At 40.5% G+C, this 27409-nt stretch overlaps 1 protein-coding gene across 1 annotated transcript; it reads right to left on the reverse strand.

The window, feature by feature from the left end:
* Window positions 1–20539: 20539 nt before the first annotated feature.
* Window positions 20540–26168, reverse strand: LOC146560761 (uncharacterized). Its single transcript, XM_085296196.1, has 2 exons — window positions 21939–26168; window positions 20540–20704 (listed from the first exon to the last, which is right to left on the reverse strand). The coding sequence occupies exon 1, from the start codon at window positions 26076–26078 to the stop codon at window positions 22239–22241; it is 3840 nt and encodes a 1279-aa protein (XP_085152322.1). The 5' UTR covers window positions 26079–26168; the 3' UTR covers window positions 20540–20704; window positions 21939–22238.
* Between the last annotated feature and the right edge of the window lie 1241 nt (window positions 26169–27409).

Below are 27409 nucleotides of genomic sequence, written 5' to 3' on the forward strand. Positions count from 1 at the left end.
TATTTTGCTTCCTGGCATCTTACATTCAAATTTCGTTTCTCTTTACCCTTCATGACATTATCAAACAGATCAGTTTTAGTTGACTATAATGTGGGATATTTAAATGTAGAGAATAGAAATAAGTTTTTCTTAAATTAGAAGCAGAAACACTTTTATGAAACAGTATGATAGCACTGTGCTCCCATACATTAAAGTGATTCAGCTTAATGTGTTTCTGTACATGTATTACATTTAACTGCTGGAACTTGATCTTCCAAGGTGCTTCTGAGTGCAGTGATGTTCAATTTATCACTCACTGTCACAGCGCTGTCCCAGTTCAGGGCTGCAGGTGATATTTGACAGGACGTCAAACTAAACTTATTGACCTTACTTCTACTTTCCATGGCCTCAGCTTCTGACAGCTGTCGGTTAATTTACTGCTTTTCTTTTCAGACCCTTATATATATATATAACCACAATTTTATTGTCTTGTATATGGAAAGAATATTGATGTGAAATATTGTGGACAACTAAGCCATGGTTGGCTCCATATCGCAGCGACAGATACTGTAAGTGGGACCAAATTTTAATATTAAAGTCAGTTTGTTAGAAATTTAAAGCCCTACTAAGTGAATGAAAATAGTTCTAATAGTAACGTTCTTTCTGTCTTTGTCACCACAAGGACTGGTGAATACAAATTTATAACACAAATCAGGGAAACAGAGAGTCTGGGGTTTTAAGAATGGTAAAAGATGTCTGAGTCCAGATGTTCTGTATGTGTCCAATACACTAAGATAAGGAATTTACCAAGAAAGGTTCTGTGTGGAGATTCCATGTGTTCCCTGTGCCTGTGTGGACTCTCTTTCTAGATATTGTGGTTTTCTCTCACAAAAATCCAAAGATGTGCATGTCAGTTGGTTAACTAGAGATACTTCTTGTTGACTTGTTAAGTAAGTCAAACCAACGCATTGAAAAAAGATTGTTGGAGGATACTTTTGCAAAATTTCTTTCACCACAACAAAAAGAACATGGAATTGTCAAAAGCTCCTAACGAGCTCCAAACTAAATACACAGTTGACATTTTACATTGCCTCAGCTGAACATCCATAATTAACTATTTAAATTATGTGTTATTACTATTAAAGAAGTGTTTGAAGAGTGTTTGGTATAAAAATCGTAAACTGTCTAGACTCACACTTGAACTAGTAAATGAAACAGTGGCTGAAGTGACTAACCACAGGGCACATGGACATGTCTGGTAAGCTACGTGTCCATTTCATTTCCTGCATGAATCACACCACTGACCTGATCACTATCATACTTCTCCAGCCTCCTCAGCTCCGCAGTAAATATATTTGACTAGATCGAGATAGGTGACTGTCTGAATTTATTTGATATGAAGACAGAGTGGTAGGTAGGACAAGGACCCACCCACCCCTTCATGCCACATCTTAATGCTGAATCACTCTTCTTACCCTCTGGCAAACTGCTAAATCTGCAGTAGCACATGAGATTGAAGTTTCCATAATGGTACTAAATATTATTAAACTAGCTATCACAGCTATGCAGATGACACACAAATATATATCACAATGTCACCAGGAGACCGAGGCCCTGTACAGGCTCTTGGTAAATGCATTGAGGAAATCAATGACTGGTTGTGCCACAATTTTCTCCAGCTAAACAAAAACAAAACTGAGGTAATAGTCTTTGGCGCCAAAGAAAAACGATTACAGGTCACCAGAGAACTTCAATCTATACATCTAAAAACCACAAACCAGGCGAGAAATTTGGGTGTAGTGATGGATGCAGACCTAAACTTAGAAAAACACATTAAGACAATAACAAAGTCAGCTTACTATCACCTCAAGAATATATCAAGGATAAAAGATCTGATGTCTCAACAGGACCTGGAAAAACTAGTCCATGCATTCATCTTTAGTAGGCTTGATTACTGTAACAGCATCTTTACAGGTCTACCTAAAAAATCAGTCAGACAACTACAGCTCATTCAGAACTCTGCTGCTCGAGTCCTCACTAAGACCAAAAAAGTGGACCACATCAGTCCAGCTCTGAGGTCCTTACACTGGCTGCCTGTCCGTCAGAGGATAGACTTTAAAGTTCTGATGCTGGCCTATAAAGCTCTGAATGGTTTAGGACCAAAATACATCAATGACCTCCTGACCCAGTATGAACCATCCAGATCCCTCAGGTCATCTGGATCCGGTCTTTTATCAGTTCCCAGAGTCAGAACCAGACACGGAGAAGCTGCATTCAGCTTTTATGCTCCTTATATCTGGAACAAACTCCCAGAAAGCCTCAGATCAGCTGAAACACTCAGTTTATTTAAATCCAGGTTGAAGACTCACCTGTTCTCAGCTGCATTTGAATAAAGCACCAAATCCACACTTTAAGCTTAAATTTCAAAACTTACATTTAACTACTGATTTTATCTACTGTTCTGATTTTATCTGTTTTGATTTTATATACTGTTTTGTTTGTTTGTTTGTTTGTTAATTAGTTAGTTAGTTTATTTGCTTGTTTTAATCAAGTAATTCCCTCGTTTTAAATGATAAGAAGACTGAGATTGTGGTGTTCAACAGTAAAATCCCTCGTGCCCAACTCTGTGCTGTCCTGGGTTCCTTTGCTAGTTTTTCTTGTGACTATGTCAGTAACTTGGGTGTACAGCTGGATAGCTCGCTCAAACTCGATAAGCAAGTGTCTGCTGTAGTGAGATCTAGCTTTCACCAACTGCGCCTTATCTCTAAGGCTAGGCATTATATTCCGCATGAGGACCTAGAGAAGCTTATTCACGCTTTTGTGACCTCCAGGTTGGATTATTGTAACTCCTTGTACTATGGTCTTCCCTCTTCTCTTCTTCTTAAACTGCAAACAGTCCAAAATGCAGCAGCCCGCCTTTTGACTGGTACCAGGAAATTTTGCCATATTACCCCTGTCCTAGCTAGCCTGCATTGGCTGCCCATAAAGTACCGTATTCAATTTAAAATATTACTCCTTACTTTCAAAACTATTAATAAATTAGCGCCAAGTTATCTTAGTGAACTTCTCAAACCACATACTCCTGCTAGAACACTCAGATCTGCCACTCAACTACTTCTGACCCAACCCAGATCTCGACTGAAGTCCCGGGGTGACCGTGCGTTTGCTCTGGCTGCCCCGGTACTGTGGAATACCCTTCCTCTCGACCTCCGCGCATCTGATTCCATTGCACTGTTCAAATCACGATTAAAAACCCACTTATTCAATCTTGCCTTTCCCTCTAGTTAATATTTCTTTTATGATTTTATATCATGCACTTCTATGCTCATTTAAATTCTTGTTTGCTCTGTACCTGTTGCTTTCCTATGTATTAGTGACAGTTATCTGCTTGCATATTTAGTACTTGCTTTGGTCCTATTTCTATTATCCTCCTCCTATACTCTATTTTACTTGTTAAGCACCTTGGCATACCCTTGGTTTTTAAGTGTGCTTTATAAATAAAGTTTATTATTATTATTATTATTAAATCATGCTTTTTATTTGTTCTTGTTTCTAATGTCTCTGTAAAGCACTTTGAATCACCTTGTTGTTGAATTGTGCTATACAAATAAACTTGCCTTGCCTTGCCTTGCCTTGTTAAACCACTTCATACTTAGTCTGTTGCATTTCCAAACGAATAGAAACGTTGATGTTTAATCTTTGCTGTCTTGGCATTTGTATTTTCCTTATCTCTTTGTAAACTGCTGGGATGTAATGAAGAACAGGAAAGAATCGAATTGTTTAGTTTAAATTATATTCCTTCTAAATACGTTCACCTTCTAAGCTGAATGACTTTTCTTTCATTTACAGTCTCATGAATATTGATGAGAAGAAAAGTCATCAAGCAAAATTATTTAGGAGGAACTTGTTCTTCGCAGCCTCGACAAATTAGAAAGCAACATAAACACTGACATTTAGCTTTGCACTTACTTTGTTTTTGTTTTACATTCACTTTGGCAATGTATCTGTACTGAATGCCTGAAGATGGGCAAAATTGTAAATTACAAAGAAGTAATCATTCGAAAAATAATCGAGAATCACTATCATAATGAACAGCAGACGGAAGTGACATTTATACCTGTTTGATTTAAAAGGGCATACATACAGGAGTACTGTCATTGGATTACGATTTAACTTAGCAGTTTGTAACAATGGAGGAAAAAAGTTACACAAAAGTAGGCAAACAACTATTTAACATCCTACCAATGTGTAGAAAACAGCTGACTGATACACTATCAGATTTCAGTGACCAATTAGCTACAAAGCAGCTGGGAATAGTCTGGGAATTGCTTTATATGTTAATTTAAAGCTTAAGTTGTGCCTTTGATGTCTAACATCAGCCATCTTACCTGACTATATAGGCTTCAATGTAACTACTGTGTGTGTCTTGAACCTCATATCCAAGATGAAATTTGGTGCTGAAGTGCAAATGTCAGGGTATATTTCCCTGCTTGCACAGGGAAATAACTCTCTCATCTACCAGGAAAAATCCCAATCGACATGCAGCAAACTGAGGTAATACTAATATACCGACTCCTGCTCACCGTCTCTCACTGAGTGCAATTCCAGCGTGGAACAGGGTTCAGCCCCTTTCAGGGAGATTGGTTCCAGCGCTTGAGCTGTGTGATGAGGTGAGCCCTGGCTATATCTAGACAGTATCTCTCAACTTCACGGAAAATTGTGAGCTGCTTCCTCACCAAACAAGTGATGTTCTGTGTCCCTAAAACCAGTCTGAGCAGCTGGGAATTGAACTGGCAAGGCATCTTCTCTTGGCCACTACCTGATCCACAAAGCACTGGAGTCATATGGCTTCACCTGTGTGTGCTTGACCCACAGGAGGATAGACCTATGTGACTCATTCCAGCTGAGCCCTGCCAATGCCACTGAGGCACTCACAAAAAAGCCTGTTTCAGGGTTTGGCATAGTATCCCTCCACTGATGATTCGTGGTAGGTGAATTAAAGTAGATACTAAAAAAGTATATTATTAAGCTAAGTAGATAATTGAAGCACAGTGTAGTCTTCTTAGTTGCTGCAGGCATCACCTTTACATAAAATATTTTCAGCTGTAACCCATTTAAGCTTTAAACAAGCTTAATATACTTAATATTACTAACATAAAGATTTTAAACCAAAATGTTTACTCTAAGGGGCATGACTGAATATGTGCAATGCATCTAAAATGAATAACAAATAGGCCACTGTTCTGTGGTCAGTTTAGTAAATGTAATGAAGCCAAATGTGACAATATACCTGACTGATGTTCTAAAACATCACGAAATGATACAAAGGCAGTGTACGTTTGCATATGCAATCATCAACTAATACTCTGACGCCCAAAGGCTAATATTATATTCTGCCGGTGAGTTAAAGGTTAGTTAAATCAGAAACTAATCGCTGATGCCTTTTGTAGTTTTGAAAAATGCTCAGTGGTTTGCAGATAATATTAACAAAGTTGTTTCTCCATAATATTATTTAATTGGTGAAGTGAAACAAAAGGTCAGATTTAGATATGTGCACACAGGATTGGTGATAAAATAGACAAACACACACAAGGTGCTGTATGAAGCAACATTAACGTTTTTGACTCTGACAATCACAGAGTAGCAAAAAAAGGATGGAATTCAATAAGAAATAAAAGCAATACTGACAGACAGTGCCCCAGAACACTTCACAGCCATTTGTCAATAAAGAAGCAATTACTAAAATGTAGCATCCATTTGTATGCTGCCTGGAGATGGGAGGGTTGGGTCTCTGTGGATTCGCAGTGCTTGTCATAGAGAAAACACACAAATTCACATAAATGAACATCAAAGAAAGCAGATGCATTTATATGTACAAAGATACTAACAAAGAGAATGACAGGAAACCAAAAATTATGCAGGACACAAAGGTTTGGTAACATAGGCTGCAAACACATGCAAATGAAAACACAGCCACATCAAAATCAGTGTTTTTGTCTGCATTTGTATGTTCAAGGGCATCAAATGCAGTTATGTATAAAATGAAAGAGCTAAAAAATTCTGGCTTGAGATGGTTTATATTACAATGTGATTTTTACTTCCAATTAAAAGAATGATCTATTTATAATCAATATAAGTTCATACTTCTAAAAGCTTTTTAAAGGCATGCAGCTATTCTTTTGTCTCTTAAGTAATATGGTACCTTTATGTAAACATACACAAGCATGTTGCCGATCAAACAAAGTAATTTCCAGCCAATTACAAGAGTCAAACAAAAATCAAAACTCATTTGGACTCACTGTTGTAGAGAGCTGTTATTTGCCTGTCTGCTGTGCCATACTTCCCTTTTTACTAGTATACACTGACAGCTGAGGTGTGTGCGAGTGTGTGTGTTTTACTGTTTTTGTTTTTCCACATCATTCTCATTAAACCCACTCAATGTTCCGCGTGAACAACTCAGGACAGCAGTTATTTAAGAATACCTGGAGCTGACATGGTGGCCACTGGAGCTTGGGACAGGATTGTTTTTATTTTCTTTTTACCCTTGACATGATATTAATTTTAACTGAATCTCATGATGCCCGTTTACTTGTTTCAAATAGCACATCATCAACACATCGCTCACTGTCACCATGAAGGATTTCTCCTCTCCAACAGTATAAAACAGTCTAATAAAAGTTGTTGTGATGCATAGGTTGATTCAATGAGTGGTGTAATAATCTACTCCCAGAACATTTGCTTTGTGTTCTTGAGCTGGGGACTCGTATAATTTCAATGGCTATTTGGAAAGTATGTGTAGTCATCTCAAATTTGCAATTAGGCATTAGGTACGGTACCTATATTGCAACACATTTCTTCTGACTCCTTTCGAGTCAATGTGGATGCAATTTCAGGTGTGACAGTAGGAGACAGAAGATCTTCAAAGTGTTCTTATCACCACGCAACTATATCCTCAGTTGAGGTCAGTAGCATCCCACCCTGTTATATACAATGTGAGCAGAGTGCTGCTTCCCCTTCCTGAGTCATCTGAATCATTTTGACTTGAACCAAAAGTCTTGATCCTTGGTCTCACCGAATATTATTCTTCAGCTACTACCAGAGTAGCAGAGGGGCCTGCTGGTACCTGTAACCTGCTGTCGCCTGAACCTTTGCTTTTCCCTCCTCTTCTTCCCCACTTTCCTGTCTAATCTTCCCTGCTTCCCTCTAAAAAGTAATCGTTAAAAAATGTGTTGCATTCAAGGTCAGAAAGGTTGATGTTACCTTTAAAGTTGTCTCCTTCTGCGCTGTAGGAGCCATATGTGAGTTTTTCCTTTTTTGGGTTAAGAGGGTTGGTTTAATGCACACACTGTATTGGTGCACGGCTGTGGGGCATGACTCATGGGTGTGTATTACATAATAAATGTGGTTGCATTCACCTGATCACCACACCTGCTATTTGATGAGCGGAAAGGTAAGGTGAGCATGGGGTGAGACTTTCTGTTGACTGCAGCTTGATGCACAGTTTGATCCACCATTTGATGCTGTAGTTTGATTCTGCGCATGGATATCTCAATTTGACATAATAATTCTTGTAACTCTTTGTGAGTTGCAGTCCTGTATCTTTGTGAGGTCTGTGCATTTGTATTATATTAGATCCCATGTGCTGATGTGTGGTTTTGGACAGTATAATTGAACAAAAAGAAGTGCATTTCATGTGTTTATTGTTGCACATCGTCAGTATCCCCATGTTTAGCCTGCCGCAGCCGTTGGTTTTGGAGGAGCCGCAATATCCAACTTCATGCTACTTTCAGCACTGCCGTTCGTTCTTTGCAAATCTTTTTTTTTTTTTTTTGAACAAATGGAGCCAACAAAAACAAGATTCTTGCAAAATGTAGAAGATAACGTGGCAAGCAGCAAAATCGAGCACCTCTCACCTTTTTAATTGCCAGTGGATGACATACACAAGGTGACATTTGAAGTGACTGTACTCATTCTGGATGTTATAGTACAATTCCTCTTTGTCTGCCTGATTAGCTGCAATATTTACTCTGACTCGCTGCCTTCACACTTTTACACTGGGGGCTTTTCAAATGCAGACCAGTCAGAAAAGGATTTCCAGAGACCAAAAATATGTAAACCAGTCCAGAGGTGCACAAAGAGATGATCTCTAGGGGAAGATCACCCATGAAGATCAGGATATGGGTTTTTTTGCTTGTTATAGGCAAAGTTGATAAATGAAATGGAAATGAAATAAAAGAAAGAAAGATATTTCAAATTTTACAGTTTCAGGAAACAACTGTAAAAAGATCATGGAGTGGATCTGATGCTTGTTCATCATCATCATCACAATAATAATAATAATAATAATAATAATAATAATAATGAATATTATTCTACTTACAAAAATAGACAAATTATGAGCATCCACTTTTTTGTCATTTGCTTTTCTCCGTTTAAATTCAAATACAAAGACTGTATCAGCTTTTCAATTTCAAAAACACAATCAATTCATAATTCATCCCAGTTTTACCACAGATATCAAAAGTAATACAGCTATTAAAGTAGAAGTAGGTGGTTGCACAAATAAAATTTATTGATTGTGCACAGCGGTTCACAGAATAATCTGTCCCCAAGTGATACACTAAAAGACTAAAGTCTCGTCTCCTTCAAGGGAATCTGCACAGAAAATTGTCCATGCCCCACCTGAGTGACAGATGTCATGTTTGTTCCCGTGTGCATATGTGGTGGATTGATATATGTGAGTTTACTGTTTGATGCCTCATTGACATCGTTTATGGGAGCTCTCTGGCTGATTGGACGCAATCAGATGCACAACACACACACACACACACACAGGCACACATGCCCACAACAGAATCTATGGGGGTTCTCCGGATGATTAGAGACAAAGACAACCTCGAATGATTGCTCCTTTCTTGATGATTACCCCCCTCAAACACCTTGTGCAGATGGAAACATACACAGGTACACACACACACACACACACACTATGGCTAAGGCATGTGTCAATCAAGCTGCAGTGTTTTGGCAGGTTGCAGTTTATGTCATGTGGAGTCTTTTGATTGTATTAAGTGTTGCAGAGAACCGTTCTTTATGTTAAATTATGAAGTTGTTGAGAATTATTTTTCAGTTCATCTCCCCTTTTTTTTTTAAATGTTTGATTAATATACATAGCCTTTAGTGTATAAGAGTAATGAATTAAAAATTAGCTGCAGGCTTTAGGCTCCATGCTGGACTCAACCAGCCAGCATGTCACACGACATTAGCTACATGGACATGACATTTCATAGTTACACAACATCAACTCAGACACAGCGTTGCTGTGGTATGACTACTTTGCAAACACAAACACACACACAGAGTATTCCTGAGACAAATGCCTTGTGTTCGCTAGTAAAGAGTCGTCAGGTTATGAGGCACAATAAACACGTCAGGCTCACCAGATGGTCAAATAAAGCAGTTTTACAGCTGTTTTGTTAGTGAGTGTTGACGTGTTTACCTCTTTGGGTGTTGGTAGGTGTATATTTATCGGATGCTATTTCATAAACAAACCCCAACTTTTCTTCAGGTGTCTGTAGTGCATGGAGGCATGAAGATGAATGCTGTCTGACCTCCAGTTACTCAAAAGAAATATGGAAATATTAGAACATCTTCTTTAGTCCTTAAACACTTTTTTTATGCACTGCTCTCTGGTTTAACTGCTGATTAATGACTAGGTTCAAATATTTTTTTCTATTTATTTTCTAATAAATTAAAAGTATGGCAAAAGTTTCCAATTAGATGCAAGCTATTTTAGGAGATTTCATGATAAACTACCTTTACTTAGATCTTTAGAATATGCACAATGTGCACTGAGGGGAGGGCTGAATTGAAACGCATGCTTTGTGATCAGTGGCGTGTCTAGAAAATTTTTGTTTGGGGGGGGGCAGGTAGGGGCACAGATTTGGAGAAGGGTGGCAGATGTAATTGGCAAATAATGTTAAAAAAATTCTACCAATCGTTAACCATAATTCAATAACCCTATGAACCTAATAACCGAATGCGCTTTTAACTCTTATTAGAATGAGATTTTAACCACTACAGTGCAAAGTTATTCTTTCTTTTTATTCTTTATTGTTTTATTCTTTTATCTCTACTGGTTGGCCCTGAAGTAATAAAGCAAAAACTTATGTCACAAACAACAACTTTCCTGATGTATGACCTTGACTAGAAGTCAGGGATGTCAAATTCTGGCCCTCATGGACCCCTATCGTGCACGTTTTAGATGTTACCTATACCAACATAGCCAATTCAAATCAAATAATCCCCAAACACCTAGTTGTGCACAAGTCTGTAAATGGTTCTTTAAATCAGTTGTGTTGAAGAAACATCTGAAACCGGCAAGACAGGAGCCTTGAGAACCAGAACTGCACATCCCTGCATTGAACATGGCACAGCCATTTCATGGGGTGATTTACACTCTATTCATAACATGGAGCTGGGAGATAGGATACGTAATGAGAGAAATTAGCTAGACCGCACTGTGTAGTGTAAGTGCTGCCTTATGGTAAACTTTGGTAATATTGATGTATAAAGAACAACACTGGCTCATGATGAAATACAGTCAGCTGGCATGGTGACACTGCCAGTATTAACCTGCAACCAAATCTGCAGCTCCATACAGCAATGTTATGACTTGGATTATATCTTATAGCTCATAACTCTTATGCTAGCTGCCAGAGGTGTGGACTCGAGTCACATGACTTGGACTCGAGTCAGACTCGAGTCATTAATTTTATGACTTTAGACTTGACTTGAAAAAATGTTCTAAGACTTGTGACTTGACTTGGACTTTTACACCAATGACTTGGGACTTGAATTGGACTTGAACCGGTTTACTTGAAAAGACTTGATATTTCACCCCTAATATAAAATTTAACATGCATATTATATAGAGATTGAAAATGTGACGTCATTCACGGGTAGAACCGCAAAGGATTCTGGGAACTCGTGGCAAGCGGTACTAGCGCACGCAGGCTTTCAATTAAAATCAGTCACACAGCGATAAAAAGAAACACAAAAATGTCAAGAAGCTGTTCTATTATTAACTGCAATAGCCGGTCACATGACAGCCACGGGAAGCCGACGGGTAAAGAGATCGGTTGTTATCGGATTATGTCGTGGAAGAGAAATTGTTCGAGCCATGTTTCCGAAGTAACAAAGAGGCGACTGGATTGCAGCCATTCAAAGATCAAATATAACGTCCTAGAACACTCCAGCTCACAGGTTAGTCTGCTCCAAGCATTTACACAAAGGTCAGTCTGCTGTTGTAGTTAATGCGTCATTTTTCTTAACATAATTGGTGATATAGGTTACAAGCAAGTCTGGCGCTGAACAGAAATTGTCGCGCTATGCTCCTTTATTTATTGTGCATAAATAGTAAATTATCCTGACACAATATTGCGTTTCGCTTCTGTTATTATGGTACACTGACAAAAACATATACTTTTATTCACAGGATAAAACAGGTTTTTTGTATCACTAATTGCCCAGTACGATTACAGCATACAGTATTATTGTCACTGCTACATTTCTGTGATGCTACCAGAAATTATTTCCACTACTAATTAATTACCGTTGAGCTCAAAGGTTATATTAATAAACGGTTAACGAATGTGTATTTATGAAGACGATTTGTGAGACTGGTAAACTTATGATACGTACGATGGTCTTTCGTTCTACACGGTGCATTTCAAGGTCCTGCACCCATCCGTCGGTAAACTGTACCTGGGCTTGTTGCAGTGACCGGAAGTTACTAAACTTCATGAGTGTATGCACTCACTCCAAGAACCGTATAATTATAAATATGCATATAAATATGCTAAGATGAGATAGCTGACTTCATCTAACTAGCAAATGTTTTCCAGGCTACGTTGGTGATACAGTTTTTTTTAATGTGTATGATATTTTTGTCATGCGATTTTAAAGCTGGTCCTACAACCGCATCCAAGAATAACATGCAGCGTATCTCAGAACTGTCGGTGAAAATTATTCTTGGAGCTAAGTTTAATTGAGCTGCATTTTAAAGAGGTGCAATTTCACAATTTGTGTATATTTTCTAAGTTCACTATTTTGTATGTGTTGAGAAAAACACAGATTTTAAAATTACATGGTCTAATATTTACATTTAGCATATAACTGCAACATTATTTTTTCGTTTGTTTTTTTTAAAGACTCGAAAGGACTTGAAATTCAAAGTTTCAGACTTGTGACTTGACTCAGACTTTTACACCAGTGACTTGAGACTCGACTCTGACTTGCCTGACATTACTTGAGACTTGACTTGAGACTTGAGGATAAAGACTTGAGACTTACTTGAGACTTGCAAAACAATGACTTGGTCCCACCTCTGCTAGCTGCCCCCCAGCAGCCTACTGTCTGAAATATTCGACGGTTGCAATAATTCTCTAAGTGTTATTTTTTCCTTGGTATTCTAATTTCACCGAAGTTTACTAAACTCAACAAACTTAATATTACTTACCGGGACATTTATTCTCTCCTCACTTTCAGAAAAATTGTTTTTTGTCGTGCCGTCTTTCGTGCTTGGTTCTCCTTCTTTTGCTAACGTGATGCTCATAATGCAGAGGCTGATGCTGCATTCACGTACACTCAGATATCTGAACTTCACTGTGAAAACATAATCGTACATTTGATATTTGATTGAATTTTATTGTTTTAGCTTCGGGGTGGCACCTGGAGTGGCCAGTCTGGTTGGCACCCTGCTGGACATGCCACTGTTTGTGATATAGTTACAAATTTTATTTACTTATGTTGCTAGACACAATTTTTTACGTTCTAACCAGCTTTAATGAAAAAAACTGTATTTTGGTATGAAATACTCACCAGCCATGTTCTTTTCAACTGTATACCTTACCTTAATATATACTTAAAAGCTGAGTATGGTATCCTTTTACGGAATCACATTTGCCAAACATTTATGGACATGTACTATAACTCTGATGTCAACATTGTTGACCCTGGTGCAGGTGTGCCGCAGCGGTCAGTGGAAGAATCCGCAAGTTTCTGTGTGAAGGTTTTTTTTTCGCTGTAAAAAGAAGTTTTCTTCCCACGCACAACGGACGCTAATGTTTTTGTTAGTGATGTGCGATACCACTGATTTCCTTTCCGATCCGATACCAAGTAAAATTCAGGGTGGTATCGACGATACTGATCCGATACCGATACTTTGTACAAAAACGTATTTTATTTATTGTATCTCAAATTATAGTGTCATAATGATTACAGGACATCAGATTACTTGTTCTTATCACTTAATAATGCAAAGTTCATCATATAGAAATAAAAAACCTGAAGTTGTGCGCTATTTGAACACCTTGTCTGCCTGCAGCACTAAAGGACGTCTGTCTCGCCCTAGCAGCACCTGTCCCTGTCCACTCCTCCTCTTCAATTCGCTTTAACATACGCTTGTCATATTCTGTGATATGATTTACTCTGGGGTGTTTGACAAATTTGTGGTGTTGCCACAACACCTCACTTTCTTGCCACATGTATGGCAAACCACGTCTCGGCTGTTTGTGGATGTAAAATAGGTCCGTACATAACTCCAATTACGTTCAGCCATTGTTGTGAGTGCGCACGCCAAGGGGCTGCCACATTTATACAGCCATATTTCGCACATGACTATGAAAGGCGGAAGAGGAAGTAGTTCCTTCCAATTGTAGACAATCCGAATAAAATAGGTTATTTCCACTGTGTTCCTGTTAATGATAAACTACAAATTTACCCTTAATTACTAAAATATCAATATTTTAATGTGAGAATCGATTCTAGAACATAAATGACTGGTATCGGAGGAATCGATATTTCAGTATCGATCCGCACATCACTAGTTTTTGTCAGTTTTTATGGAATCAAACTCAAAGTAAGGTCAGTACTTCCACGCTTTAAACGCTGCACGCTCATACTCTCTCCCGCACTCGATATATTATCCATTGTTGATCTGCACACAGCTGTTGTCACGAACGTCGCACTCACTTACGTCACTGTCATGAGACACACTCGCAAAAAATCACGGATTTAGTAACGCAGCGTACTTACAGGAAAGTAACGGTAATCTAATTACCGCTTTTGCAATAGTAATCCCTTACTTTACTAGTTACTTGAAAAAAGTAATCTGATTACTTTTTCTGGTAGGCACCAAAACAAAACAAAAAAGCTGCTCCCTTTTTCACAAGACGTCACCACAGCAGGCCACGCCACATATTTAGATTTTGGCAGATGACTGATGCAACTCCACAGGCTTTTGTGTCACAGGAATGAGCCAGGAATCTGTAAACCACTACACTATAGAGTCACTAAAAATAAATACTACATGTAAAATGTATTTTCAAGTAAAAAAAAAAAAAAAAACTCAAAATAAATCATTAATAGCATTGTAACATTGCTTGTATTCATGCCTATTAGAGTCAGCAAAGTCCTTTACGCAAACATTTATATGTTGAGACTTGAGCTTTGTGTGCAGTTGTTTTACACACTTCCACTCCAGCCTTTGCAAAATAAGTCAGGAACTATCTGTGTTTATCCACTGCACAGAAAGTGTTTCACAAGGGCAGAAAGAAAAAGAAGAAAATAGTGATGGATTAATAGAGATGAACAAAGAGAAAATGAGCACAGAGGGAAAGTGAAATAGAATAAGACCAACAAGAGAAAATTGTGGTAAAGAGAACGCAGAAGAGGAAATAGTGACCGTGTGAATGAACTCTTTATGGAAAGCTGCCCTGACTAATAGAGATACTCATACACTCATGGTTAAAAGAAAATGCATCCTCTTTATGGGTTTATATAAAAGGACATAATAAAAACAATCTGGTTCTCAAGATTTGATTAAGTTAGATAAATGCAACCTATGATCATCTACAAAACTATATAATCATTTATTTTACAACAATTAAGCCAAAATGCATAGGCAGTATGTAAAAAGCTAAGCTAAAATGCCCTTGATGAGTGAAAGACTGCAACGTCTTTTCAGGAGTATATATCTTAGCAAATCAATCCCCAAGTCAGACCGTTCTCACAAAACTACAAAACAGATCTACAGTTTGAAGAAGACAAAACCAGCTTGGCTTGTTTTGAGATGGTTTGCATGAGAAGACCTTCTTTAAAAAAATGGTGGCACATCCTAGACTTTTAGAGGAGAATCCACCACAAAAAACACCTTGTTTGGTGAAAGTCAGATATGGTGTTTGGTTTTCATCACTGTTCAAGCACCTCATGTCAACTGCCAAACTCAGTGGGGTGAAAGAGGGATGATTATGTGGGCTGGTTTTGCAGTCACAGCACCTGGGCACCTTGCAATCATTGGGTGGACCATGAAGTATTCCACAGTCAATTGTGAGGCCATTGTGCTAAAGCGTGGCCAAAACTGGGTCATAGGACAATAGGACAATGGCACCAGACACTACCAACAAATTTACAACAGAATGCCTGAAAAAGAATTAGTGTAGCATTGAAATGCTGTGACACCACTTTAAGCGAGCTGGCAAACGAATGTTGTTAAAGCTTAGTGAACTAAAGTCATGTTGTAAAGAAGCATGGGTCAGATTTCCTTCACAATACTGTGAGAGACTGTTAAATCACACAGAAAGGTATTTCAAGGTATTTCTGCTCTATTTTACAAGCTATTGAATCAGGGCACGTACTTGGCTTTTCATACAAAGCTTCTGCATTTTGGCTTAGTCTCACTTACGTAAATAATGACATAGTGTAATATGTTTTGTTGCTCAACTGAGGTTGTATTTGCTTCAATTTAAGACCTGGTAATGACTGCATAATTTTATTGGGGAGGGGGTGAGGTGGAAATCAAAGGGGGAAGTGTATAAGAAAGAGAACAAGAAGGGAAGGAGACAAGAAGAAGAAGAGGGCGATAACTAGAGGTCAGTGTTAGCACTTTTTGCACACACAACTGCAAAAAGTGGATAGAGGGATGAAGTACCAGTGATAAGAGCGGACGGAGTGATGAATAACCACAGGATGTTGAGAGGGGAATAAACACATACAGTAGGGATATGATGACGGGGGGGGAAAGTGTTAATAAATGACTTTAAGTCACTAACAAATGAGTCATGGGCAGCAATTAGATTAAATCTAACTGACTGAGTACATCAGCAGGAGCACAAACTGTCCCATTGATTTTGCGCTAATCAATGTCTCTGAAAGACATGGGATGAGAAAGAACAGCAGTGTTATGCTACTCTTACACAAAGCAAGCCCTTAATTCACCTAAAGTAATGCAATTGTAATTCATTTAAGTGATAAACGCTTCATTTTGGTTAATTTAGCTGCACTGACAGAACTGACAGGCTCCCATTAAGCAGCATCATTTTAATTAGAATTTGGTCTAATTTTAATTGTCCTGTTTTGGGTGAATGAGGGCTCATGCAGACAGCCTCACTGAGCATTGATAGTGGGAGAAATGGCATTGATTAAGGACAATGAATGATAAAATGTGGTGGAAATGATCTGTTCAGAAGACTTTGATTAAATATGAATACTGGAGCACACACCTGCAAAGCATATAAAGACCTTTACTGTCATTTGGATGGCTGGCATACAAATGACGCTCAACCACTGGAAATTTGCTCCAACTTTTCACCCATTAGCGATCTACATTAATAGCTGTTCTGTAATTAAGACAGCTGCTTCAAAACTTTTAATAATATGAATTGATCATGGAAATTGTTTTGCTGCTTAACCCATCAAGCAGCAATGCTCAGTGGAGGAGGAAAAAAATATCTCTTGATAAATCTAGGAGCAAAACATCTGAACAACTATGGATTTTAAACCAGACACAATGAAGATTTGATAAGTCCCCAAAACATAAAAATGTACCACGCAAGTTTACCTAAAATTTTAATTAGTGAAAGAAAATCTCAGCCTACATAAAAACCTCTCACATGTAAATAAAAGTGAATAATCATGGAGGACTCTTGGAGGACAAAGACATGACAGTAGTACAAGTGATGTGCTACTACTTAGATCAAACTACTTTCTCTATGTCCCATCCAAAGACTTCTAAAACTGGAATTCTGACATCTCATGCTGTGACATAATTGGCTTTAAGATTCTTGGTTATTGCATGTATACGCCAGATTAGAAACGGACTGGATATACAGATAACACAAAAGATAAAAAAGAGAGACAACTGCTGAAACTGAAAACTGTAGCTATGATCATGACAGCAGTGTAGTCTAATATCGGGCAAAATTTCCCGTATTTACCTCGAGGCCTTTCTCGCATTAGTTCCACACTTAAAAGATGAGTTTCACTTTTAAACATTGTGGAAATATGAAACATAATGGTACAAAATTTAAATATGGCAATCCAGGATGGGGCTATACAAAACAGAACTGTGTGTGATTTTGTTTATCTGACATATCCTTTGTGCACTTATTAGTTTCCCTGCATCTCACCTAACTCATTCCACTTTCACATGAAATGTAGTTCCATACCGTATTACAGGAAATCTTATATTTTGGGACACAAACAAGATCAAACCTGGTTAATATAGATATTATTAATTCATTAGATGGCAAGGGCACAGCAGATTCTCTCATTTTACGCTGGGATTTATTCCATCTGGTGGATTTGGTGGTGGTCAGAGGGCCCGTTGGCACCAGTGTCCGGCAGCCTCGCCTCTGTCAGTACGCCCCAGGGCAGCTACGGCTACAATGTAGCTTGCCATCACCAGTGTGTGAATGGGTGGATGACTGAATGTAGTGTAAAGAGCTTTGGGGGCCATAGGGACTAAGTAAAGCACTATACAAATACAGGCCATTTACAACCCTTGATAAGGAAATTGAAAAGTTTACCTATGTTGAGGAAATGTTTCATTACACATACTTCATTAAACATACATAACAATCTGCATTTATTTTTGTAAGATAAATGTAAATACATAGATTAAAAAATCCTAATGTCAAAAAAAATTGTGTTCCGTAGTTTTTTTTATTTCTTTCATTTATCCTTGCTTCTCTGCTATGCTCAGAAACAACCAGGTAAAAGAAATTAAAATTGCTATCTGGATTACAATTGATGCTTTTAGCATTACACATTAAATTTGACTTTTTGCCAGTATCAACAAGCTGTCGATTCATGTTTCTAGGTGTTTCATTTCTTCATTGCTATAGAGATTTTCAAACCCTCTGTAAGTCTCCTTTCCACCTGCGCTGTCTCCTGTTATTTTCTTCATTTTTCTTTGGATGCATGTGGAGGACCTGATTGATGGAAAGCCCTTTCCAAATAACACAACATAGCAGGTTTTCTGTCACTTTATTTGATACTCTCTTGATCTTTTCCCCTTTTTCCTCACTCAACCTCTTCATTTTCCCACATCTCGTCAGAAAAAAAGCATGCACGTATCTTGCTAGAACCTTTGACATTTTTATCAGGTGGGTATTAATGTGTATGCGTTTATGATTCAGCCTTGTACCTACAGGCACTGTTGATGTGTGTATATATGTGACACAGATCTAGATATAGCACTGTGAAAAAGGCAACACTTTTCTACTTTGTTCCATTATTGCAGAAACACATATGGCCATTTAATAATACATTGCAGTTACTGCCAACTCTCTCATTCTTCTAGAGCGAAGTAACAAATGACAAAACAGGGATGAAAGGGTTGACTAAGGAAGAAGTTCCACTCAGAGAAAACTGCTGACACTCCAGATTGGCATATGAAACAAAAGTGGGCATTTTACTGTCCTTTTTGTGTCCTTTTTTAAAAGGATTTTTTTAAACCCTCCATATAGCAACAACCCACTTTGTTTAAAATATATAACCAAATGGGTATGAAGTTACAGGGGGACTGAAGAGGTGGGGGAAATCCTAAGATATGGCCCAGCCCTAGAGCAGGAAAAAACAATTCAGCTAAAAATAACGAAATGTCTTTGTACACTGAGCTCCGGTAAATGTGTTCCTTACGAAGAGTCGTGTTATCGCTTAACATTTCATGGTGCTTCATCTGCTGGGTTTACTGCTCTTTGCATATATTGCACAACTTCATTGTGCAATATATGCAAAAATGTTACTTCAGCTAACATTTATGCTTATGTTGTTGTTGTTTACTCTAAGTCATAGTAAAAGTGGAGTTTGGAAAATGTTACTAAAAGAGTGGGTTTGAAAACATAACAAAAATAAACTAAAAACAAACAAAAACCAAACTGAATTGTTGAGGAGCTCAATCTTAGTCTTGGAAATGTCTACTAGAGTGAAGTATTACATAATAGCTTGAAGCACAGTGCAACCGTCTAAACTCCAAAACTATCAAATTCCCTTTACCGTTCATATTTAAGGGAAGTTTTTATAAAATTAATAATTGCTATATTTTTTTGCTTCTCAGAAGTCCCTTAACATCCACTCGGATTGTGCACTCTGTGATCTCACTGTAGATGCCAGCTTTGTGTAGACATCAGGGGTTTTCCATTAGGGTGTCACCTCTGCTTGCCTTTCTGTAAAAGTCACCACACACCGCTGGTAGAAACAAAACTGTCTTTCAAACAGACAGGGGCTGTTTTTGTGGATTGTCATCGCAACCCAGCCCAGGGGTGATGCATCGGGTCAGCAGTGGGACTGGTTTAATGCTCACTGTTTTCTTTCTTTTTTTCCCTTTTGTTTTTAATATGCAAGGGGTTGTTTACTGTGAATCTGTACCCAAGGGAGTTTTGTCATAAAGGAGTTCTATTGTAACATCCTGAGCGGTCTGACATAGAACATTTATCTGAAATGATGATAGCTGTCATTGCCATTGTGTACTGACAAACAGCACATTGAAAACAGAGTTTTTTGGCCACACCAGGGCTCAGCAACCTTTGGACCCGGTTTCCACGCAAAAGAAAACACTGGGAGCCGCAAATACTTTTTGACATCTAAAATGAAGATAACACTGTATGTATTGTTTTTTACCTTTATGCTTTTTGTGAACAACTAAAGTAAGTAAGTGACTAAGGTGTGTTGCTTATGAAATCCTTGAAGTGCTAATGAGAAAATTACATTTTATTTATGTAATTAACACATTTTGAACTCTTAAAGAAATATAACAAAAGGAAAGACACCCAGCTGAACTAAAATGATCCATGTAGCAAACAAAAACTGCTGTGAGCCGCCCCCCTTATATCGCCTTTCGGCTTTTGGGGCCTTGACCTGACTTTTAAAAAAATAATTGGAAAAACAGCACTTTGCTGCTAAAAGATGAAAAATAGATATTTGCAAAATTCTGCCTAAATATGTATTTTACCTGGTTAATGTGTGTGGCGGGGCGTGGTCTGCAGCGCCGCTGCAGGGGAGTCGGACGCACCCGAGCGGCATCCGCAATCACGCCTCGCCGCCTTAACGTCTGTGCCATCTATGCTGTTGTGTTGGTGTGTGTCGGGCTGTGAGCTGAAAAGCTACAGCCGGCTGTATGCGTACAGCAACCGTGTGTGAAAAGTGGTCAATAAAGAGATGCCACGGTCTGGCTGGCAGACCGTGGGGATGTGGGCAAAGGAGGACCCAGTTGCAGTACTCTGTGTCTAAGCAGTGCGTTTATTTACATTGAATGAAACAATAACAGTAAACCCCCGTGCTCTCCCGTGTCGTGTCTTCACAAAAAGTCAGTGCTCCGTGTTCTCCACTCTCGTGTGTCCACACACACCCCGTGCCTGCTGCCCTCCGATGTTCCACGCTCCTCCTGAGGGGAAAATAACAGAGGCAGCCGTCAAGACACTGTATTCCAGTAGGCATACACTCACAGACTTTAACTGAGCTAAGACTGACGTGAAGTCTCACGCCCATCAGGCCTGCAGGCGCTAGGCATCCACACACACATATATACGCACACATACACCTACACACGCCTACACATACAATAAGTGGAACACTGGAACAGAAGCATAGACTTACAAATACATATCACAATAACAAGTCCATAACTGCTCAGGGATCCTGGGTCCTGACAAGAGAAGCCGTAAAGCATGTTCATGGAAACCGCGTCGGGTCTGCCGTGGTATGTTTACAATGGAACTTCTGCTCCTGAACCTCCGCGCACAGCGTCTGAAAATCGGGGCTGTACGAAGTGACTTTCATCTTTACGCAGAACTGTAAGCTGTCATCTATAAGGCGTGAGCGGTGTTTGTTTTTAACATAATTCACGGAGGAGAACAGCTGCTGACATAATGTGGATCCGAAGGTCCATAATTGGCCTATCTGGGGTTGAAAGTCTCGATAAATGCACGGCGCTTAGGCGGGATGAAAAAATAATGAAATATAATTGTATTTTTATATTTCAATATCACAATAATTGTCAAGCTCTCTAAGTTTGTGCAGCTTCCCCGCTTGAAAGGGATTGATGCATCTACCACAGGTGTTTAACTGGGTTTCACTCAATGACCAGGCAGATCTTTTGTTTTCCTTTTCTTTAATCTTCTTTTCGGCCACAGTCAGCCATAGGTGAAAAACCTTTAAATACAAACCAAAAAACCAAAATACAAATTATGTTTGTTATCACACATCTGCAAATATTGTAAACAATCCCAAACACATTTTCTTTTTTAAACACATCAATGCAGTGCGCAAGCTTTGTAGTACAATATTTACTTGAGTATTTTTAAATGCTCAAATTATGTAATTCACTAGCAATTGTACATACACCTTGAGAAATACTGCTTTCTATTAAAGTGCTAAATTAAATAATCAATCTGCATTAGAACTTGAGCAATAACAATAGTATTTATAACCAGCTTCTCTTAACCATATGCAAGCATTAACAGTCTTCCATATGCAGACCAACAATAAACAATGGTGCCGCTCGTAAACAGGCAACCAACTCACGGCACAGTGCTAATGCTACGTAAGCTAGCGGCAGCCGCGATTCTTTAGCAACTCGCTTCAAAGTCTTTTACCATAGTCAGCAACCATTCCCTTACCGGCTGCCTCCCTGGCTTTGTAGATACTTCAGTTCCACACAATATTCATGTTGGCAACAACTTATTGAAAGAATTATGCTGGGCTTTTCCCGAAAGTGGCAACTTCCTGTTGCTCCCCAGTTCGCCTTCTTTTTCCTTCCCGACAGAAACCCAGACACAAGATTAGTTCCGCCCTCCAGTCTGTCACGTTTACTTTTTTTCCTCAGGGCTCTCCACCTCCTACTCGGTTTGACTTGACACCTCCCACTCGATCTTCCCTTGGAACACAGGAGATCGCCAAGTTCACAAGCAAACCGCAGTTTAACTCATCCCATTTAAGCATGACACTGACGACTTGGTCCCATTTTGCTCCTCCACAGGTAACAGAACAACTAGACGTCTGACGTCTCTATGAAGGATGGTAGCTTGAGCCACTGGAGTCGCTCCTCTTGAACTAGAGCTTAAGTCCTCCGCCCTCAAGGACTTAGCCACAGAACCACTGTAACTTGGGCATACCCGGACATTGACGTCCCTCACAATACCCTTTTTGTCTGGATTAGTGCTGACAACTATGCCCATTTTGAAGTGCCCTCTCAGCGCATTCTGATCACTTAACCAGACGACATCTCCAACAGTGACATTTCTGTGTGCAGTGTGCCACTTGCTCCTTACAAACAAATTAGGGCCAGCAAGTTGGCTCCAGGACCTCCAAAACTTGCTCACTTCTGCCTGGATTGCTTGAAGTCTCTTATAGGGGTAAACGGAAAAGTCAAACATCTTGAAGTCCCCACTTTGAGATGCTCGACCAAGCAAAAGACTGTTGGGTGTGACGTAATGAATGCAACCTTCCCAACTCTGTACTCTGGCATCAATCGGGCGCTCATTTGCAAGGTTAACTGCCACATGAAGAGCTGTCTGGAACTCACTGTAACTTAGCCCAGACTCCCTTCCAAGACTCTGGAGTGCTCTCTTCACAATGCGCACAGCAGCCTCAGCAGCTCCATTTCTATGTGGGGAATCAGCCGGATTTACTTTCCACATCCACTCTGTTCCATTCTTTGCTGCAGTCTCCTCCAAGACAAACTTATTCTGACTTTCCAAGAATCCGTAAAGTTCCTTCAAGACAGACTTTGCTCCTACGAAATTAGTACCTGGGTCTGACCAGATCTTTCTTGGATGTCCTCTAATTGCTGTAAATCTCTGGTAAGCCATTAAGAAGCCTTCAGTCGACAAGGAATTTACTAACTCCGTGTGAATCGCTCTGCTGGCCATACAACAGAATACAACCCCCCAAACCTTTATCATGACTCTTTTCTTGATGTCATCCTTCACTTGGTAGGGTCCAAAGAGATCCACTGTTGTGAACTCAAAAGGTAAAGCAGGTTGAGTTCTTTCCGGAGGTAAGTCGCCCATTATTTGCCGGCAACTCTGTGCTTTTGCTTTCCGGCAAACCACACAACCATCCACAACTTTTTGAGCAATCCTTCTCCCTCTTATGACCCACGCTTTCTTCCTCATTCTGAGCAGGGTCACAGCAACTCCCTCATGACTCTCATTGTGGGCCTCCCGAGCCAACAGTGTAGAGATCCAAGCATCATAAGCCAAGATGGGAACACTAACCTGGTCTTTCTTAAAAGCTTGCACTCGGCCGCCACAAACAAAGAGCCCAGAGCTTGGGTCTTTGTATACAACCAGTCTATCTGTAGTAGTGCTTGGGAAGACAGCGCTGTCTTGTGCTGCAAGGAAGATGTCTCTTAGGGCATCTTCACGTTCCTTCACCGAAATTACTCCTACCAACAGGACTGCCTCCCACTTTGGGTCATTAGCAGCTGGATGTCCCCCAAGAAACTTTCTAGCTGCTCTCCAAGTCCAAGCAACTGATCTAACTAGTCGAGTTAGGTCACTGAACCGCTTGACATCTACAAGGTTCTTGATGACTGACCCCGCAGGTGGCCTTCGCTGCTCTCCCTGGGCCTCAGCAGCCCGACTTCGCTTTTCTTCTTGCCCTTTTATCTCGGCCCTTGTCAAGGCAGCGACAAACGCCTTTCTTTGCAGCTTATTGACGTTTTCTTTGGCAGTGGCGGCTAACTCTTTAGCTGACCTGACTGGCCACTCGCACACCGGCAAACTCAAGAACTTTGGACCATTTTGCCATTCTGAGTCTTCATCTAGATCCCTGGGACTAGTTCCTCTTGTAACTACATCCGCAATGTTCTGAGGGCCAGGAACCCACCACCAATCTTGAATCCTTGTGCTGCTCTGTATTTCTCCAATCCTATTTGCAAAAAAGGTCTGGTACCCATAGCTCTCCCGCTGTATTGCCCCAATGACGGTTTGGCTATCGACAAAGTGATACCACCTCTCAACCTGAATCCGGCTTTGCGCCTCAAAGTATTTCTTTAGGCGTGAGCCAAACACTGCCCCACACAGCTCTGCTTTGACAACATCCCCTTTGTGGTCCAATGGTGTTAACTTAGCTTTGGACTCCACCAACCTGATGATTGGGCCCTGATCTGAATTCCACCTTAAGTACAACACTGCCCCATAGGCTTGCTCACTTCCATCGGAGAAAGTAATTGCCCAGGGTTCTTCGGTGAAGCACGGGGGAGTTAGCGCCCTTGCAAATGTGACTTTGCTGAGCTGGGCATACTCCTCAAAAAGCCTAATGGCGTCCTCCCTCAGGGCATCTGAGAGCGCCATATCCCAAGTGTCCTTGACCAAGCAGCTTTCTACTTTTGTCTCTTGGAATGCCCTGCGAACTAAGATTGCTCCTTTTTGCTTTGCAGGAGTGACCAAACCGACTGGGTCATACAACCCTGACACTTGGCTGAGAAGCTCTCTTCGCGTCAGTGGGTTTGGCGTGTGGGTCTTAATCTGCTCCTGGGCAAGGTCTTGGCCAACTCGCATCTTTTTCTTCCTCTTGGAGAAGTTGATTGCTACCATGACATGAAGCTTGTCTTCTTCCACTATGTAACCCAGACCAAGAGCTTTGTTTTCTTCGTCACGCATTTGGTTTGGTAGGACAATGGTTTTCATTCTTGTTTTCTCACCCTCGTCATTGCGCTTCCTCCTCCCACTTTGACCAGAGAAGACCCAAGGTTTCAGCTCAAATCCTCCAGCCTTTAGGATCTGCTCAATGTTCTCCGTAATGACTTTTAGTTGGTTCATGTCATTGTGAGAGGTAAGGATGTCGTCGACATAGCTGTCTTGCTGGAGTACACGACGTTCCTCCTTGAGGTGGGAAAAGGTAGAAAGGCTGGCAGTTTCACGCATTGCCAGCTGTGCAATGCATCCTGCCGGTTTATCTCCAATGTTCACCCTTGTGATGGCATATTCCTCTAGCTCGTCATCCTCAGAGTCCCGCCAGAGGAACCTATGCAGATGCATCTCTTTGTCTTCTAACCAAACTGAATTGTACATCTTTTTTATGTCACCAAGGGCTCCGTACACTCCGCCCCTGAATCTGAGGAGAACTGCTCGAATCTGGTTGAGGATATCTGGACCCTTTATTAGCAGGTCGTTCAAGCTCACACCTCTAAACCTCTGGCTGCTATTCCACACAAGCCTCACTGGAGTTGTAACAGAGTGGGGATTCGGAGCAATGAGGTGGCTCACGTACCACACTGGCCCATCCCAGTTACTGATCATGTCCTTGGACAACTTGACTGCGGCTCCACGCTCCACCATGTCATGCACCTGAGCGGCATAAGCAGCTTTCCATTCAGGCTCCTTGGCCAATTGTTTCTCTGTCCGGAGGAATGTGCTCTCAACTCCTTTTTTGTTATCTGGTAAGGATACTGGATCTTCAGCCCAAGGGTATCTGGTATGCCAGTGTGGCTCGTCGCTGTGGCCATCACCCGTGACATAGGTGAGTCTTTCTCTTATTATTTCAAGCTCTCTCTCCTCGGCCAGTGTCATTTCTTTCCCACCTGGCTGGCAATTTCCGCAACGACAACCCCCACACTTTGGCTCACATGCAGCACCAATACTATCCCACTTCCACCACTCTAAGAATCCTCGACTGGTGGTTGAGGTACTTGACCTCTGAAGCTTAGCAGGAACATGCTTCCTTGTTGAAGACTGGTCCGAGGCCTCGCCAATGAGCTCCTCATACTTGACAGCTGCTGCTCTCATTGACCTGGCAAAGTGTGTCTTGGACATGTGGGCAGAGACAGTAAGCTCCTCGAAGAGCTCAGGGTGAGTTCCCCCAACTGTCTTTCCAAGTGGCCCATCCCATAACACAAGGTCACCGATGACTCTGCTCCTCTGAGGCGCCAGCCGACCTTCTTTATGACTTATAAGCAGATGAATGTCTTTCGGTCTTACAAGATCGTTGAGTGGTACATCCGGAAAGAACCTTTGTAGCTGACTCGGTGTGACATGTTTGTGGACTTCTGCTATGCTGTCGAGTCCATAGCAGACCAGTTGGTGTGACCTAAGGGTGCCTCCAGGCGTTCTGACTCGGATCTTTAAAAGATACCGCCTTGTTCTCACGTGCGTTTTCATTGCCCCTACTCCATGAACAACCAGAGTGATTTCTTCACTTCTTAGGTTAAGACTGCTTGCAGCCCTGTGGGTTATATAGTTGGTGTCAGACGCCAGGTCAATTAATGTCCCAATCTTTTGCCCAGCATTAGCTGTGACCTCAAGGAGCATCATGATTACTGGCAGCTCTCGAAGCCCACCTTCAAATAGGAGGCTTGGCTGCTCCTTGGTGGTGCTGCATGTCCTAGATGCAGTGTTTGAAAACGCATCCCTGCATTCTCTTGCCAGTTCAGGTGACAGTTTTCTGAGGAACTCCTCCTGATCCTCTGTACATTTCCTGCTGACCTTTCCTCCCTCTGGATCAGATCTATTTTGCTTCCCTGCTGCACTTCCCTTCCTCACCTCAGCATTAGGGCATAAGTAGTAATGGTGCTCCACAGCGTGTGCTTCTTTGCAGCCTGGGTTTTTGCACAGATAAGTGGGTTTGCAGTATGACCCTTTGTCATGAACGTCGAGACAACTCCAGCATGCGCCTAGTTTCTTAATTGCGGCCTTCTTTTCTGCAAGCTTTAATGTCTTAAATTCCCTGCAGAAGTAGAGTTTCTTTTTATGCTTTCCATCACCGCAGACCACACACCCTTCATCACTACCTGATTTGGTGAATTTGGTTCTGGAATGTTTCAGCTCCACTCTTTCTCGCTTACTTGGCTCTTCCTCTCTCAGATGATCAAGCTGTTCATATATGGTTTCTTGCTCTTTGAGGAATTCCAGAAGACTATCAAATCGTTTTTCTGGGGTGACCGTGTTTCTACTGTCAGCAACATAAATAAGCCACTCCTTTTTGAGTGTTTCCGGAAGTTTACTTTCGATTGACTTTGTCACCAGTGGGTTTTTTATAGCCCCCGTGTCACCAAGGTCAACCAGGTCTTGAAGTGCCTTCTCCACAGCTTGAATTAATTCCACTATTTTTCTTGGCTGGTGGCTCTTGACAGCTGGCATTCTCTGTA

Source organism: Mchenga conophoros, linkage group LG13 (assembly GCF_057382185.1).
Source record: "Mchenga conophoros isolate Kocher_MC1m ecotype Shallow Benthic linkage group LG13, M_conophoros_male_GT1.1, whole genome shotgun sequence".
Lineage (NCBI taxonomy): Eukaryota > Metazoa > Chordata > Actinopteri > Cichliformes > Cichlidae > Mchenga > Mchenga conophoros.